The sequence below is a fragment of the Panulirus ornatus genome, chromosome 48 (assembly GCF_036320965.1).
Source record: "Panulirus ornatus isolate Po-2019 chromosome 48, ASM3632096v1, whole genome shotgun sequence".
NCBI classification, from domain to species: Eukaryota; Metazoa; Arthropoda; class Malacostraca; order Decapoda; family Palinuridae; genus Panulirus; species Panulirus ornatus.
In genome coordinates, this window is record NC_092271.1 from 12,382,397 (window position 1) to 12,402,152 (window position 19,756).

Sequence of the window (19,756 nt, forward strand, 5' to 3'; positions counted from 1 at the left end):
GATCCCCGGGTGTCCGTCTGGCTACGCAGGCCACACGACAAGGCCGTCGTTCATGGCCGGATCCTGAGGGAATGTTAAGGGGAGGGTGGCATAGGTGCACCATGGGACGGATGCTCCATTGTGCATCAGCAGCTATAGGACGTGGAGGATGATATGAACTCTCCTCCCGAGTGGTATACATACATAGGAGTAAACACATGATACATACATGCATACATTGGGGTAAAACTCTCTCCCCGAAACAAACAAAATAGCAATCACACACACACACACACACACACACACACATACACAAGACATAATAGGCCACTACCCTGGGGATGATTGTGTAAATTTGCCCAGGATTGTAATCTATTGTTGCTGAGACCACCGTGTTTAGCTACTGTGGTGTTGTGGTGCAAAGTGACGTACAGTTGCTGCCCACCACCACCACACTGGTAACCTTGCCAGCGGTGCACTGCACGAGGCTTTCCTGTACCTCAGGACTTTGTGACGCAGGAGACGAAGATTGATGGACTGTCGCTCGTGTGTTGTGAGGCCTGAGTCAGGATGACCGCCTCCCCTTGCCTGCCACACCCTCAGGTGTTACACTTGTTGTGGTCGTGGGGGGACCTTGGAAAACCCTCGAGTATCTTTACTTCTCTTATCGTCACGACTTGACCCTTGATATGATGTCACCACCACGACCTGACCACCCCTCTGATCTGGTCGTCGATTACCCTCACTTGACCCCTGATATGATGTCACCCCCACGACCTGACCACCCCTCTGACCTGGTCTTCGATTACCCTCACTTGACCCCTGATATGATATTACCACCACGACCTGACCACCCCTCTGACCTGGTCTTCGATTACCCTCACTTGACCCCTGATATGATGTCACCCCCACGACCTGACCACCTCTCTGACCTGGTCGTCGATTATCCGCACTTGACCCCTGATATGATGTCACCACCACGACCTGACCACCCCTCATCTGACCTGGTCGTCGATTACCCGCACTTGACCCCTGATATGATGTCACCACCACGACCTGACCACCCCTCTGACCTGGTCGTCGATTACCCGCACTTGACCCCTGATATGATATTACCACCACGACCTGACCACCCCTCATCTGACCTGGTCGTCCAATACCAGCACAGCCAGGTCCACTCACACCATCTCTGTCATTCAGTTGGACAAGACTTCAACAGATTTTCTCTCTTAACATACGATGGGTAATATCCAATCCTCTGAAAGCACGTCCCTAGATTCATCACTAGTAAGATCTCAGTCCGTAGAAGAGACATTCTCTCGGGGCACCAAGGAGCATACTCCCCACCGTTGCTCGAGCACGCCTGGTTGTCGACGTATTCCTGTGAGGGCTACATGGGTGCGCTAATAACCAGGTCTTCGTCGATACGTAATAAAACTTCCTGAGGGAGACACATGGAAATATACGTGTCCACGGGTTTGAGTCTGAGGATATGCAACACGCAGGACGAAGAACAAACAACAGAACGAACAACAAAAATGCTGGGCCTCGGTTAACCTTGTGGCTCCAGCGAAGACGATAAACATGTTAACTAGCGTGGTGTTCCTGATGAAATCACTGTTAAGCTGCATTTTGATGTACATTTATGGCACATGTTAGTCCGTATTTACGAGGTGTTTAAGCTGCGCCTTCAAAGGAAGCTGAGTTCTTAAGGCGTTTGTCAGCTAAATCAACAATGAGTTGTAAACTGCGTTCGCGGGCGCTAAAAGCCTGCGTCCGTGGCGAGTTGTTAGCTACGACCCTGGGGTGTTGTAGGCTACGTTAGCCAGGTGTTTTAATGCGAATTCATAAGAAGCCAAAACCTGCGTCCATAGTGAGTTGTTGATTGTGTCCCGGGAAAGTTGTGAGCTACGTCAATAAGTTACGTGTGTGAGATGTGCGTCCTTAAGTGATTGTAAGCTGTGACTGAGAGGCTGTGTAAACAGCGTCCATGAGGCGTTGCTACGTGAGCCGTCGTCAGCTGTATCAAGGAAGCGTCCCAGGTCGCATCAGTGAAGATGTTGGAGGCTACACTTACGCAATGTCTTCACCTGCATCTGTAAATATGAACGTCACTTGCATCTTTAGTCTTAAAACTACGTCTGCGAAGCATTACGTGCTGCAGTCATTACTTGTCGTAAAGTGCATATAACAGTTCGAGGCTGCATTCTCTGTGGGGAAAAAAAATGTAAGTTGGGCCGTCCAAGCGGCGCCATAGGTTGCAGCCGTGGTTAGTGTTAGGTTGTTATGGTGTGTGTGTGTGTGTGTGTGTGTGTGTGTGTGTGTGTGTGTGTGTGTGTGTGTGTAATGAATCGCTGAGATTAAACCGAGCACGGGCTCTTGTCAGTGACAGCCTGGTCAAAGGTGTGTCATTATCAGCAAATATTGAGCGTGTGTGTGCTCTTGGGTGCCATTACTTCACAGGTCGGCAGGTGTGTGTGTGTGTGTGTGTGTGTGTGTGTGTGTGTGTGTGTGTGAGGTTGCTATCAGGGGTACGTGTGTGCAGGGTATGAAGTGTGGTCGTTACAGTGGATGAGAAGATCGCCTGGTAGTGACTCCCTCCTCCTGCCAGGCAGCTAGCATGTTGCCGCCCCCGCCTCCCTTCCTCCCACATGATCACAAACATAAAATTCCTGGTGTTGTAACCCAGTGTTATCCCTCCAGTTGGCTCGGATGGTTTAATGGCACGCCATATGACCTATTTTGGTCGACCAGCTGGCCACAACGGCCCTCTGACACGGCAGGTTAGCTCGGACATCCGTATGTATTGGCGGTGGCTTAAGATGCAGTTTTGTTGCTGTGGTCGAGTGTGTTGCACGATCACCATTCCTTAGTACTATTGAGTCATGTTGTGTTGTGTCCTGAGCAGCAGGTCAAGCCAGGAACATGGACTCCTACAGGGCCTTCCTCTGTGGAGGTTGTCGTCAGGCCACACCACAGCACACCCACCCTCCTCTCTTAACTCCCTGGGATATCGATGTTTTTCTTTGGTAATAAGAAGGCTTCTGTCCCAGTGTTGAGAACATGCATTGTTCGTGCTATACCGTAGGAGGTCTTGCAAGACGGAGGAACGTCTTTGCCCTGTTGGATTCCTAGTAGCTTCGTAGGGTCTTGCAAGATGCAGCAGGAAGGTCTTTGTCCTGCTGGCTCAGTGTGTCTCTGGAAGTGGCCCATGACTGAACTCTCTACTTTATAAACAGGCTTACGACATACATTGGCCTGTGGATCCAGTGTTCATTACGCTACCCAATATTAAGCTGGTCATTACTATAAATTGTAACTCGCCAACAGCACACACTCCACACAGATATCAGTCTCCATATTGGGATCCTGAATGCTCCGAAAGACATAAGAATCCATCGTACAAAAGCCTTTTTTCAGACTCTTGTGGGAGACGTGCATCTCCGTAGACGAATGAAAACAACTGCTGTTGAGCCCAGAATACTGTAGAACTTTGCCATGTAGGACAGCAGCTGCGCCATCCTGCCCATAGGGAAATTAACCTCTACATAATAGTTCACTCCTCTCCTCCAGAGCCAAAGCGATTCAAATGTGACGTCATTAGTCACACTGACACCATCCCCACAGACCATAATTCCTCACAAACTATGTATACACACGGCCTCCCTACAGAAAACCACGGGCGCTGCCGACACTGCTGTTGTAACACACTGGTGCTTCCTCACTCAGACGGGAAGTTGAGATAAACAATACATATATATATATATATATATATATATATATATATATATATATATATATATATATATAGATAGATAGATAGATAGATAGATAGATAGATAGATAGATAGATAGATAGATAGATAGATAGACAGATATGGTTCCTTTATCAGGATCACAAGACGTCGAAATGTTGTTATTACTCGACTTAGTCTCGGTTATAGATACTCGTTGGAGTTTGCCGCCAAATGTTAAGTTTGCCAGAGTCATCTCCTCTCACACCCCCTGCAGTATGATGTACTTGACTGGGAAGATTAAATTCAGAGATGACTCCAGTCGAACATGACAAGATATGTGGAAACATTTCATCCATAATAATGTCCTTTTACTTAAATACTTGAAAACATTTCATCCATAATAATGTCCTTTTACTTAAATACTTGAAAAGCATCACAACTTTGACAATTGTAAATAGTTCACTTATACCCTGTCAGACAGTCCAGTCAGTGTTGCTTTGTGAACAGTTCACGTCTATCAACTTGCAGTACGATTCAGTCACTGTTGCCTAATCCTTGCAAAAACTTCCCGTAGTGTAAAACGTGCAATGCCACTCAATCAGAGGCCCAGTTCCTGGACTTTTTATACACTCTGTATCCTCATGTGCGCTACCGCCCACAGTGTGGGTAGAAGTGCACAATAAACCCTCAGTTTTTGTGGGGTAAGATAACAGAAAGATCAAATCATACACTCACCACAACACCATCAGCACTCACTCATAACCACCGCACCAACCTACCACCAACGTTAACGACAGCTCTCCCGATGACAGCGCCCTCCACAACACCTTGAACACCCACCAGAGCTGAGCCACCTGCAGCTGTGTCGCTGTCAACACTACACAGAGGCCGTAGTTACGGACAACACTCTCATTCTCAACCTTGCCTCACCCTCCTGCTCTCTCACTCGGCCTCAGCCTCAACCAGGCTTCCCGGTGTCACTGTAGACGATCAACTGTGAGGGAAGGAACGCGTCAGCATCATCGCTAAACCCCCAAGTTATCGCCTGGACATTCTTCCTACTACACTCAAGACACTTGGGACTCCCTGGGCCGTCAGCGGTGGGAGGGCTGATCACCAACACCGTCAGCGGTGGGAGGGCTGATCACCAACGCCGTCAGCGGTGGGAGGGCTGATCACCAACACCGTCAGCGGTAGGAGGGCTGATCACCAACACCGTCACCGGTGGGAGGGCTGATCACCAACACCGTCAGCGGTGGGAGGGCTGATCACTAACGCCGTCAGCGGTGGGAGGGCTGATCACCAACACCGTCAGCGGTGGGAGGGCTGATCACAAATGCCAGACATCGATACTTGATTTCTCGCAGCCGAGGCAGCGTGAGCCATATGAAGCAGCCGCTGCTGTATTAGACCTGGAGTAATTTGTTTGACTAGTGACATGAGTCAGGCAATATGACGTAAGTGTGACTTGGGTCGGGTAATATGACGTAATTAGTGACGCGGTCTAGCAATATGACGTAATTAGTGACGCGTCTAGCAATATGACGTAATTAGTGACGCGGTCTACTATATGACGTAATTAATGACGTGGTTTAGCAATACGGCGAAATTAGTGATGTGGGTTGGATAATTTGACGTACCTAGTGTATGGGTCGTTCGAGAGGACGTAATTATGACGTGGTTCAGGTATTATGACGTAGTAGTGACGTTCTGCAGGGCGCCTCTGTGGCTTGAGTTGCCAGATTTGCGATGTTTACCTAGAATAATAATAACAATAATTACGCAATTATTGGAAAAAGTTCAGTGGTTGTCACTGTGTCGGCCAGGAAAAACGCCTGGGATAACATGACTCAAGATCACCACGCTCATCAGTAAAGCCCCATCTTCCCCCACACTCCCTCCACACACACACACACACACACACACACACACACACACACACGCGCGTCACCACGGACCCTCCCAGGGTCGGAGCCGCATAAGGTCGAATCCTGGGCGAGGAAGTCGATCTATATATATATATATATATATATATATATATATATATATATATATATATATATATATATTATCCCTGGGGATAGGGGAGAAAGAATACTTCCCACGTATTCCCTGCGTGTCGTAGAAGGCAACTAAAAGGGGAGGGAGCGGGGGGCTGGAAATCCTCCCCTCTCGTTTTTTTTTTTTTTTTTTCAATTTTCCAAAAGAAGGAACAGAGAATTGGGCCAGGTGAGGGTATTCCTTCAAAGGCCCAGTCCTCTGTTCTTAACGCTACCTCGCTAATGCGGGAAATGGCGAATAGTTTGAAAGAAAAAAAAGATATATATATATATATATATATATATATATATATATATATATATATATATATATATATATCAGTAGGTAACAGTGTATTGATATTGATATTTGTCGTGAGCTATTCATAAAACTTTTAATGAAATTTGGGAGCAAAAATCATCATTCAAACTGACCTTTCGGATAAAGGTCAGACTGACAATTACTGGAAGCGAATGAAACAGTTTCAGGAAGACTTTAGATCACGCGAGCTAAACCCGTCACTCGGGAAGGGCGGGCTCAGGGGGTAGGGCAACTGACCTTTCGTAGGGAAGAGGGGGTGGATGCCCCACACCAGTTGTTTATCGAGCGTTGGGGAAGTGAACTTAGCAAAATAGTCGATAAGGAACTTAATCTTGGGAAGAATCGATCTTGGGCGAGCAAAAAGCTGAACTGTGTTGAGGGAAGATTAATCTGCTGCTCTGCAATAACTTGATAGTGTTGATAGAAGGCGTTCCGGACGGTTGGAGAAATATGATAATCACTGATATTACCCGTCATATGGGTAATTAAGGTGTTTCATAGCTGGTTTATTGCATGATTATCCTGCCAGGCTTGATCCGATGTAGAGGTAAAGGATAAACTCAAGCTAACACGTTGGCCATTGTAGAAGTTTATGGTTGTAATTTTCTTCGTCCCGCGGCGCACGGCAAGTGGCCAGTATCGTCCGTTTGGTGAATCGATTGATTTGTTGGCGTGGCGGAGTCGGCTATAAAGAGCATTGGTAACAGCAACTGTGGTTATATCATGAACAAAATTGGTCAAATCGCGGACCAAGTTGGCGATACTGAGAGGAAAATTGGTAATATCGGTATATTGGTGACACCTGGAACAACTTTAGTCATATCGGAGACTAAATGGATCATAAATAATAACTAAATCGAAAATGATAGGAAGGAAAACGGTATACTTACGAGTGACGGTTATGGCACGGGACTACGGTATAAAGCAGCTGGATTGGAAGGAAAACGGTATACTCACGACTGACTTGGTTATGGCACGGGACTACAGTGTAAAGCAGCTGGATTGTTTTACCAGGGTGGAGATACGTGTGTCCCAGAGAGCGATTGTCATAAGGAACGTTGGTTTTTGATCTTGGGGCGAACTCATCAGTCTGAAGAGAAAACTGGTATTCGCACGAAACTAGCGATCCATGAGCGCCTCAGTCCCCAGTAGTAAGAAAATCCGTTTGGATTTTAATGTCAACGAAATCAAAAGCAGGAATATGATGGACTCCTTCTGGAGTTAGAAGTTCCTCGACGAGACAATGCTTCCCTTCGTCAACTGACGATGACAAAGCCTCGCCAGACCTTCGTCAACCGACGATGACATCCTTGCAGCCTCGCCAGACCTTCGTCAACTGACGATGACAACCTCGCCAGACCTTCGTCAACTGACGATGACACAACCTCGCCAGACCTTCGTCAACTGACGATGACACAACCTCGCCAGACCTTCGTCAACTGACGACGACACAGCCTTGCAGCCTCGCCAGACCTTCGTCAACTGACGATGACACATCCTTGCAGCCTCGCCAGACCTTCGTCAAGTGACGATGTCATAGCCTCGCCCAGACGTGATTTTTCTACTCGCGGCGTCGATAGAAGAATGCAGGAGTTTGAAGGAATACAATGGGCGATTATAAAAGTTAACTGTCCATCTTAGGAGTGGTATGAATTCTAACAAAAGTCAGTTTCACAGTTAAGTTGAAAAAAGGCAAATTATTTACAAGTGAAATAAACAGAAATAGATAAACGAACTTCAGTAAAGATTGACAGTGTTGGAGGTCAGTTGGTTTTCTGACTGACGTCCTCAGTCTTAATCGCATAATTATTCATTTTTTAGTAGAGTTATTTGTCTTAATACCAGATTTAGTTGCAGATGATTACGGTAATCCTAAAATGAGTTAGATAATTCTCATGTTGGTATAATTTTATTGATATTAATGATATTAGAGGAAATGAAATGATAGAGTCAACATTAATTAGAGACAATACATGTAAAAAGATGACATATATATATATATATATATATATATATATATATATATATATATATATATATATATATATTTTTTTTTTTTTTTTTTCTTTTCTTTTAAACTATTCGCCATTTCCTGCGTTAGCGAGGTAGCGTTAAGAACAGAGGACTGGGCCTTTTTTGGAATATCTTCACCTGGCCCCCTCTGTTCCTTCTTTTGGAAAATTAAAAAAAAAAAAAAACGAGAGGGGAGGATTTCCAGCCCCCCGCTCGCTCCCCTTTCAGTCGCCTTCTACGACACGCAGGGAATACGTGGGAAGTATTCTTAATCCCCTATCCCCAGGAAGGAAGGGTGTGGAATTTTGTGATGCATGGCTTGTCACTGATGATACCGATAGTAATAGTAATAATATATATATATATATATATATATATATATATATATATATATGTATATATATATATATATATATATATATATATATATATATATATATATATATATATATATATATGCTTTGAAGAATGTATGTGAGAAATACTTAGAAAAGCAAATGGATTTGTATGTAGCATTTATGGATCTGGAGAAGGCATATGATAGAGTTGATATAGATGCTCTGTGGAAGGTATTAAGAATATATGGTGTGGGAGGCAAGTTGTTAGAAGCAGTGAAAAGTTTTTATCGAGGATGTAAGGCATGTGTACGTGTAGGAAGAGAGGAAAGTGATTGGTTCTCATTGAATGTAGGTTTGCGGCAGGGGTGTGTGATGTCTCCATGGTTGTTCAATTTGTTTATGGATGGGGTTGTTAGGGGGCTGAATGCAAGAGTTTTGGAAAGAGGGGCAAGTATGAAGTCTGTTGGGGATGAGAGAGCTTGGGAAGTGAGTCAGTTGTTGTTCGCTGATGATACAGCGTTGGTGGCTGATTCATGTGAGAAACTGCAGAAGCTGGTGACTGAGTTTGGTAAAGTGTGTGAAAGAAGAAAGTTAAGAGTAAATGTGAATAAGAGCAAGGTTATTAGGTACAGTAGGGTTGAGGGTCAAGTCAATTGGGAGGTAAGTTTGAATGGAGAGAAACTGGAGGAAGTAAACTGTTTTAGATATCTGGGAGTGGATCTGGCAGCGGATGGAACCATGGAAGCGGAATTGGATCATAGGTTGGGGGAGGGGGCGAAAATCCTGGGGGCCTTGAAGAATGTGTGGAAGTCGAGAACATTAACTCGGAAAGCAAAAATGGGTATGTTTGAAGGAATAGTGGTTCCAACAATGTTGTATGGTTGCGAGGCGTGGGCTATGGATAGAGTTGTGCGCAGGAGGATGGATGTGCTGGAAATGAGATATTTGAGGACAATGTGTGGTGTGAGGTGGTTTGATCGAGTGAGTAACGTAAGGGTAAGAGAGATGTGTGGAAATAAAAAGAGCGTGGTTGAGAGAGCAGAAGAGGGTGTTTTGAAGTGGTTTGGGCACATGGAGAGGATGAGTGAGGAAAGATTGACCAAGAGGATATATGTGTCGGAGGTGGAGGGAACAAGGAGAAGAGGGAGACCAAATTGGAGGTGGAAAGATGGAGTGAAAAAGATTTTGTGTGATCGGGGCCTGAACATGCAGGAGGGTGAAAGGAGGGCAAGGAATAGAGTGAATTGGAGCGATGTGGTATACCGGGGTTGACGTGCTGTCAGTGGATTGAAGCAAGGCATGTGAAGCGTCTGGGGTAAACCACGGAAAACTGTGTAGGTATGTATATTTGCGTGTGTGGACGTATGTATATACATGTGTATGGGGGGGGGGTGGGCCATTTCTTTCGTCTGTTTCCTTGCGCTACCTCGCAAACGCGGGAGACAGCGACAAAGTATAATAAAAAAAAAAAAAAATATATATATATATATATATATATATATATATATATATATATATATATATATATATATATATATATAAGTCAGTGTCACGATAAAATAGGGAAAAAATTGAGGCAAATCATATAAAACCTGAATTTTTTTGTTTAAACAGCTCAACCAGATATTATGAGCGGGACTGCGGTGCATGGACCTCAGAGGCCAGGTTGCTGCCGTTCACTGTGAAAACTATCCAGCAGAATTACTTTTATCATGAAACAGTAATCATATCGGTGTGTGTGTGTGTGTGTGTGTGTGTGGTGGGGGGGGGGGAGACCATCACCTGACTGATGACACATAGGTGGTGCTGTGGGGAAGACCTTGACCTGACTGGTAACACTGCTGGGGGTGGGAACCTCCACCTGACTGATAACACTGTCCATACGGACACTGAGTCCAATCGCTCGAGTTTGTGGTACTCTACGTGAACTGGTAGATGAGAAAGGTGAATGGTGATTTTTCGTAATTCCTGATGCTAAATACAGTTGAGAGCGAGAGGAATTGTTTACAATGTATAAGATCACCGTGTCAATTCACAGCGGTCCTCACTGTGAGTTGTCTACCTCAGATCATACTGTAACACTGGATGCTTGCCATACGTATCATAGATCAGTTAATACTACTGGTTCTTTACAAAGGTAAATCACCTGAGGAGGAGTGACACTAATGCAACTGGTGGACATCATATCTGATATTTTATATACTGATTTACACGAGTTCTGCCCAGATTGTAAAGATTGAGAATTTCAGACCACAGTGCTGGATGCAAGGTGCAAAGTACACTCAAGAGTAAGGGACGCGCACATTCCCCTTGCTGTACAAATTGGTAATAACAGATTCTGCTCACTCGCAAGCCGAGATCCTCTATCTTGGGGATTTCAATGTTCACCATAGGGAATGGTTGAATTCCTCCCATAAGGATGGTGGAGGAATTGAAGCCCTCGCGTTCCCCATTTTCAATGATTTAAAGCAAATTATCTCCCACTCTACCCATATACCTGACCGCTGTGACCACTCTCCTAATCTTCTGTGTTTGTTTTTCACCTCTGGTTCATCCCGCTGTAAATACACAATCTCGCCCCCAGTTGGTTCATCTGATCACACTCTCATACATGTACCTATTCTAACGGCACCTTCCCCTCCAGCACCCCTTCTAAGCGTGAATACTAGCACCTCAACGAAGCTGACTAAAATAACTTACGTGATTTCTTTTTTTACTTTCCTTGGGTAAATTACTGTCTCTTATGTGGTGATGCTCCTGACTCCGCCAAACGCATAGCAGAGGTTATTCTTGCGGTAATTGAAGCATTTATCCCCTGTTCCTCCAAGACGACCTCTTCATCTAATCCTTGGTTCAACCGTTCCTGTTCTGAGGCTATTCAAGCAAGGGATCAAGCATGTCGGGCTTGAAAGTACTCCCCTTCCATTGGCTCCCATTCAGCTTTTATCACTGCCCGTAATCGCTGCAAGCACGTTATCCGTGAGGCGAAGCGTTCCCGTATTCAAAGGAAGTGCGATAACCTCTCCTCATCATCCACTGATAGGTCTTTCGGGTCTTTAGCAAAGAGCATCTCTAACAACATGTCGTTCTATCTTCCCTTCAATTTTCCGTTCTGAAGGTACTATAGCTGTCTCTCCCGTAGACAAAGTAACTCTCTTTGGTTCCCGTTTCTCCTCTGACTCCACCTTGAATGACTCTACCATTCCTTCACCCCCTGATGCTCCTCTTACTAACCCTATGTCCCTTCCCGTTATCTCTTTTTGGACTGTCCGAAGAGATCTTCTTTCTCTGGACACAAGCAAGGCTTATGGTCCTGATGGCATCTATCCCCGTGTACTGAAAGAGTGTGCCTCTGAACTTGCACCTGTGCTTGCTTGTCTGTTTCATTTCCGTTTGAAAACCAAAACTTTCCTCTCTACTTGGAATCATGCTTTGATACATCCCATCCCCAAGAAGGGTGACCCATCTGACCCCTCTAACTATCATCTTATTGCTTTAACATCTACCATTTCCAAAGTGTTTGAATCCCTCCTCAACTCCCATATCCCTAAACACCTCGAAAATCACCGTCTTCTCTTTGGTCACTGACGATATACTTTCCCATCTTACTAATGTTTGGTCAACATCCTTGAAAGATTTTGGGGAGTCATGTGTATTTGCCCTTGACATGTCTAAGGCTTTTGACAGGGTGTGGTGTCGGGATCTGATCTCTAAGTTCCCCCTTCCGTTCCTCACTCTGGCCCATCTATCTCTGTGGTTGTTGAAGGATCAGCCTCCCCACTTTTCTCCATCAACACCAGTGTCCCTCAAGGTTCTATCCTGTCCCCTACACTTTTTCTCCTTTTTTCAACGATTTTCTCTCCTTCACAAATAATCCAATGCACTCATACGCTGACGACTGCATCTCGTCTCGACACCTTCCTCAATAAACTCAAACTTGGACAGGATATGTCAGTGGAGTACACAAAATCTTGTAAGTTTAATGCCTCCAAGATCCAGTTTCTACCCATCTCTATCGAAAACGCACAACTTTCGTCTCTCCTTTGACGGTTCTATAATTCCACCTCTTGACTCGATGAACATACTTGGTATTACTGTAACATCCACACTTTCTTGGAAACTCTACATTACAGTAATAACTAAGTCTGCCTCTAAGAAACTGGGTTTCCTGTTTAGATATCGAACTTTCTTTTCTGAATAGTTGCTCCGTTTATACAAGGGATTGATTCGTCCTTGTATGGAGTACTGTTCTCACATTTGGGGTGGCTCAAGCTTTGCAACCTTGCTTAACGGAGTTTAGTCGAGGGTGGTCCGCCTTATAAACTGACCCAAGCTAACTTCCAAACTTGACCCCCTTGCCCTACGCCGCATTGTTAGTTCACTCTCCCTCTTCTTTAGGTATTACTTTGGTTTTTGTTTCCGAGAGGTGGCTGCTTGTGTGCCCACACCACTAGCTAGACCGCGCAAGCAACTCAAAAGGTGGGCCGTTTTGAAACATGCGTCTTTCCCTACAAGTCGAAGCTTTGGAACTCTCTACCTTCTCATGTCTTTTCCAATGACTATGACCTCTGGCAAATTTCAAAAAACAGGTTTTTCACTCTATATAGTTACGAGGAACAAGCCATGGAGATGTACCGGTCTACGTATGGCGTAAGGGAAAACAGCAGTATGGCCCAAAGGAGTGACACTTGACATCCAATAAAGTGCTGGCTGTCTGCGCATCCTACCTAACTCTCCCGACACCCCAGGTGTGGGGAGAGTACTAGTAATACCTGCACCTCCCTGGTCGCTGGCTGCCTTGGGAAAGATTTTCTCGCAACGTTGCGAATACATACAGTATCCAACGATTTTCAAGACACTAAGAATAGAAATTAATGATAGGTTTGGCTGAGAATGGAATTCAGTACTGGGTATGTCAGTCACAGACCAGGAATTTAATGTTAAATTCCAGACCAAATTGTAGAGTCCGCTCAGCAGATGGCGACGTTCATCTTAATTTTTCATGAATGATTGAGGAGCACCATAACCATAACTGGATCACTGTTTACTGTAAGAACATAATACTTGTCTCACGTATTGCTCAATACACTAATCATGATGCACAAGACTTTTACCCGTCTCTTCTACACTGTGTCCCGTTCCGTGTTTATCTAAATATTTAGATGGTGTGGTGTGGAAGTGTTGTGTGTTGCGTGACGGGAGAGACGCGTCACGCTGGTCACGACAATCAGAAGGTCGTGATGGAACATCCAACACCAGATTATCCTGCCCTCCATGACGAGTGTGTGTGAAAAAAAAGTAGTTTAACTGGCGGGTTACATGAATGTCAACACCAACTCATGTGTCCCTTGTTTTTCTCTGGTCCTACGATACGGTGAGGGTCAGTCAACAGAGCATTTTGTTATACGGTGTACAGGTGGGTCAGGCAACTGGGTATTGTATTGTAAGGTGTATAAGATCAGTCAACCCGTTTGGTGTTCTTCGATGTATAGGAGGGTCATTCAAATATAGTATGTGTTGTACGATGTATAGGAGGGAAGCGAGGGACTGAGTCGGATCGTGTGTGTGTGTGTGTGTCCTTTGCGCGCCTCTGTTGTCCCCGTCAGGTTGTATTACTAACTGCTTGATCTTCCCCACCCACGCCATGCCTCAAAAACCCGCACTCACGCAAAGAACTAGATCGATATGCTGTAGAGTATTATATATTCATAAATTAGATATTCGTTCTGAAATCTTTGTCGGAAAGTCATTTGGTGAACAGAGATCATCAGTTAGCCTCTTCGGCATGAAAGTACGATCATTGAATATTATGATATGACTTAGGTTTGATAACCTGGCTTTTACTTTGACGTTTAAGGGTCCACCCAGTGGTCACGCCACCATCGTCAATGATCGTTCTGATGTCGGGTTGAGGAAGGAAGTCGGACATCGTACTCATGAGTCGTACCGTCTTGCTGAGCCAGTTACGTTGTGGTTAAGTGTCTGTAGGTTAGGTAACTCCATGTTAGGTATCTCTAGGTTAGATGTGTCGAGATTAGATGTCTTAGGTTAATTAACATGGTTTAGGTTAGGTGACTCTAGGTAGTTAGATGTAACTAGGTTACCTCTAGCTGTATTTGAATATCAGTTGAAGCCAAGGTGCTTGTGGAGGGTGCAGGTCTCATACCAGTGAACTGTTAACTGTTATGGCATAATTCTTCGTACAAAATATTGAACATCTTAAAAATCCAGAATAATTCATTTCGATAAATTCCTTGCTCAAGTACACAAGTACACAATACATTCCACGCACCTTCATCGACTCAGCTGCCTCTCGTAAGACGTCAGTGACAACTATAATGGTGACAAGAGGTGCTCACACTTTCCTGTCCCAAGTAACTTTCCCCATTGACAGCGACGAAATCAAGCCAAGATGAGGTAAGTTGCCTACAAAAGAAGTATAAGCGACCAACAACATGTGGAGACAGACCAAGCTAGAGCTCCAGCCTGACAACTTAGCAAGTGGTAAGGTTCTTAGGTCACAGATTTAAAAGGGTGATCTCATCTTTATGGACATGATACTGATGTAATTATCTCACTTACTCCACATTTGTACCCACACACACATACGGCCGTAGTTACCCCTTTTCCTTCCCTTTGTGACGAGAGTAACCACTTGTATTGACAAAAGGTGTTTGCAGTGCGAGAAAAAATTGTAATTGATTGAATTCACTAACCATGGTTTCTTTTCCATCAGGGACGGGTTCCTGAGCCAGAATGAATTCTCTGCGTTGTGTCGTGCACTGTTCAGGAACGAGAGGGGCAAACCCTACCCCGTGGACTCAACTATGCTCAACACCATCTTCACTATCTTCGACACCAACAAGGTAAGGCCTCCACGGTGGTACAAGAGGGAGGCAGGAAGATGCCTTTGAGGTTTACCATCACCAGCGTTATGTATTTCATGTCCAGTTTTTTTTTTTTTTTTTTGGGGGGGGGGGATATGATGATGTTCGAACAGTATAAGGGAGGTCTAAATATGGTCAGGCTCCAGAATTACATTTTGCCTAAAGGAAGCAACCTTACTTATTGTGCTCCCTTTTCCCATGGCCCAATCCTCCTCCTCCTGCCTCTTCCCCACACCCATCCTACCATTGTTCCACCCTTCCTGATACCCTACAACTCATGCAGCAGGAGGATAATGCAGGGTCCTGTGATGGTACACTCAAATGTTCCTGGACAGGCCTTTCCCAGGAGGACCACACGTAAGAATTACGTGCATTTATTCCCATTTTTCTGGTAAGCTGCCCTTCCTTCTCATTGTGTATGACTTTCACTTGATGTAACTGCTGTTGATCTAAATCCGCCACAATTTCTAGTCCGTAAACTAAGGTGAGGACAGCCAACCTCCGTAATTATCAACTGCCCTCCCTACCAAGGTTTTTACATGATCATCCTACGTTTGTTATTATTTTTTTATTATTATACGTGATCGCTGTTTCCCGCGTCAGCGAGGTAGCGCCAGGAAACAGACAAAGAAAGACCCTTCCACTCATGTACATACATATATATACATGCACGCCCATACATGTACATATACATATGTATAGCCATATACATACACATACACAGCCATATACACTCACTTGCCTTCATCCATTTTTGGCGCCACCCCACCCCACAGGAAACAGCATCACCACCTCCTGCGTCAGCAAGGTAGCACCAGGAAAACAGACAAAAAAGGCCACATTCGTTCACAACGTCTCTAGCTGTCATGTGTGATGCACCAAAACCACGGCTCCCTATCCACATTCAGGCTCCACAGACCTTTCCATGGTTTACCCCAGAAGTTGCACATGCCCTGGTTCAGTCCACTAACAGCACATCTACCCCCCCCCCTCAGTATGCCACATCGTTCCAATTCACTCTATTCCTTGCAAGCCCTCTCACCCTCCTGCGTTCAGGCCCCAATCGCTCAAGATCTTTGTCACTCCATCCTTCCACCTCCAGTTTGGTCTCCCGCTTCTCCTAGTTCCCTCCACCTTTGACACATATGACCTCTTTGTCAACGTTTTCTCACTCATTTTCTCCATATGTCCAAACCATTTCAACACCCCCACTTCTGCTCTCTCAACCCCACTCTGTATATTACCACACATCTCTCTTACCCTTTCATTACTTACTTGATCAAACCGCCTCACATTGTCCTCAAACATTTCATTTCCAGCACATCCACCCTCCTCCGTACAACCCTATGTATATATAGCCCATGCATTCATCTCTCTCAGAACCTTCACCCCCTCCTCCACCCTATGACTCACTTTTGCTTCCTTGATTCCATTCGTTGCTTAGTCCACTCCCAGATATCTAAAACACTTCACTTCCTCCAATTTTTCTCTATTCAAACTCATATCCCAACTAACTTGTCCCTCAACCCTACTGAACCTCATAACCTTGCTCTTATTCACATTTACTCCCAAGTTTCTCCTTTCAAACACTTTTCCAAACTCAGTCATCAAATTTTGCAGTTTCTCACTCGATTCAGCCACCAGTGCTGTATCATCGGCAAACAATAATTGTCTCACTTCCCAGGCCCTCTCATCCCCAACAGCTTGCATACTCGCCCCTCTCTCCAGAACTCTTACATTTATCTCCCTAACCACCCCATTCTTAAACAAATTAAACAACCATGGGGACATCACACACCCCTGCCTTAGACCAACTCTCATATCTTCCTACTCATACATATGCTTTACACCCTTGGATAAAAACTTCTCTGCTTCTAGCAGCTTACTTCCCACACCATATACTCTTAAGATCTTCCACAAAGCATCTCTATCCACCCTGTCATATGCCTTCTCCAGATCCATGAATGTCACAAACAAATCCATCTTTCCCTAAGTATTTCTCACACACATTATTCAAAGCAAACACCTGATCCACACATCTTCTACCACTTCTGAAGCCACACAGCTCCTCCCCAATCTGATGCTCTGTGCATGCCCTCACCCTCTCAATCACTACCCTCCCATACAATTTTCCAGGAATCCTTAACAAACATATGCCTCTGTAGTGTAAACACACCTTTATCCCCTTTGTCTTTATACAATGGCATTATATACATACACAATGGCATTATATACATACATTCTGCCAATCCTCAGGCACTTCACCATGATCCATATATACATTGAATATCCTTACCAACCAATCAACAACACAGTCACGCCTTTTCTTAATGAAATCAACTGCACTTCCATCCAACCCCACTGCCTTGCCAGATTTCATCTTCCACAAGGCTATCGCCACCTTATCTCTGTTCACCAATCTACTCTTTCTGACTCTCGCTTCGCACACCACCTCAACCAAAACACCCTACATCTGCCCCTCTGTCATCAAACACATTCAACTAACCTTCAGAATACTCACACCATCTCCTCCTCACTACCTTTTATCACTTGCCCCCTTCACCGATGTTCCCATTTGTTCTATTGTCTTACACACGTTATTTACCCACTTCCAAAACATCTTTTTATTCTCCTTAAAGTTTAATAATACTCTCTCGCCCCAATTCTCATTTGCCCTCATTTTCAACTTTTGCACCTTCCTCTTGACCTCCTGCTGCTGTATCTTATATATCTCCTAGTCATTTGCACTCCTTTCTTACAAGCACACTCCCCTCATGTCTTTTGCTCTCACCATTTGCCATTCTCCACTCAGTCTCTCCTGGTACTTCCTCACACAAGTGTCTTTCTAAGCTCACTTACTCTCACCATGCTCCTCTCCCCAACATTCTCTCTTCTTTTTTGAAAACCTCTACAAATCTTCCCTCCAGCTGCCCCTCTCACCACATTAACATCTAAAAGTCTTTCTCTTACATGCTTAACAAGTAACACGTACCATCATATAATACTGTGGCTCTGCTTGATAGTGGATAGCTTCAAGTACAATTTTGATGACTATGAAAACCTGAATATTTTCTCTTCCTGTTATCAACAGAGCATTTTGAAATGATAGTATGTTTAACAGATCTGAGGATGTCTTCACATTTCAATTGCTCTTGAATCTACATTCACCAGACAGTCAGTTACTGTTTTCATTAATGAATGTCGTATGTAAGTAGTTCATACTTCATGTGGTAGGGGTGGTAGTGGTTGACACGTCTAGAAAGAGGGCAGTGAAGAATACCATCTAGCCTATACACGACACACTGTACTGTAATAAAAACATAACCATCTTTAACTCATTAAGCTCTATTTTATAATAGGCTAAACCTGTACGTAAACAATTATTTCATTAACAGCTAATTCAAGTTGTGATATGATAAATAAGTACTGAGGAGACAGACTGACAAATCCACAGGAGAGAGCAAATACATTTATTTAGACCAAATTGCATGAATAGAAGTACATGAAATAAAAATCATTTTCAGACTAATATTTGAGTTAATGAACACAGGGGTCCAGTGGGAGTCATTATCATGTTCACACGCAACCATCTGTACACTTCCAGTGTCAGATTCATTAACTCTTATATTTAGTGCTGTATTAACTACCTTTATGGTGCCAGATTCATTTGAACTTTACTCTTTACCTGGTCAACTTTTGCTATTTTTTTTCTTTCTACACTCTGGCAAGTGCTGGAATGTACATACATGCCACTTCCTCCAATACTGGCCTCAACCAATCTTTTGGACTCACCCATTCACTCATATCCACCCTTGTCACCAATGATCTGTGTGTAGCTGCTGTTGTGGCACCAGATCAAATGATTCAAGAAAGCAATCCAACACCCTGTAAGTAACTTTGCCATTGTCCTCCATACCTCTGTCACCTCATACACAGGATTCTTCTCTGCTCCCACATTCAGAGTCCACCACATTCACCAACTTGCCTCTCCCAAGCATTTTCAAATGCACTTACTATGGAACCCAGCACGCTTAGGAATATAAAGCCAGCATCCATCTCTCATGACCCCTGAGCCAGGACATGCATGATTATGGTCAAATCCATTGTTCCATGATATCTTCCAGACCAGACGTTGGAGGAACCTGTCATTATCAGGTGAGCAAGAGGGCAGGTGGTAGGGTGCGTCACCCATTTACGTCACCTGCAGGCCAGGGGAAGGCTCGCTCCCAGACACCTCGGACTTGTATATTGTTTTGAATTATCGTTATGCTGAATTTATAATGCTAGATCACTCTTAATAAGTTAATCACTGTTCTGATTGGGCTTAATTACTTGTCCCTTGTACCTCCTTGCTGGGTAGTTACTTGTCCTTTATATCTTCTTTCTGGGTATTTCCCTGTCCCTTGTATCTCCTTGGCAGGTAATTACGTGTCCCTTGTGT

The 19,756-nt window shown here is 44.4% G+C and overlaps 1 protein-coding gene across 5 annotated transcripts in view; it reads left to right on the forward strand.

Annotated features, from left to right (window-relative positions):
- Positions 1–19,756, forward strand: part of Naam (Nicotinamide amidase) — a 233,641-nt gene that overhangs the window by 198,212 nt on the left and 15,673 nt on the right. For 4 of the 5 annotated variants that reach the window (XM_071690574.1, XM_071690573.1, XM_071690572.1 and 1 more), the window contains one exon: positions 15,165–15,294. In XM_071690574.1, coding sequence (XP_071546675.1) covers positions 15,165–15,294 — 130 coding nt within the window. Of the gene's footprint in view, positions 1–14,694; positions 14,846–15,164; positions 15,295–19,756 lie in introns of those variants that run through there. The other variant, XM_071690575.1, reaches the window with a different exon arrangement.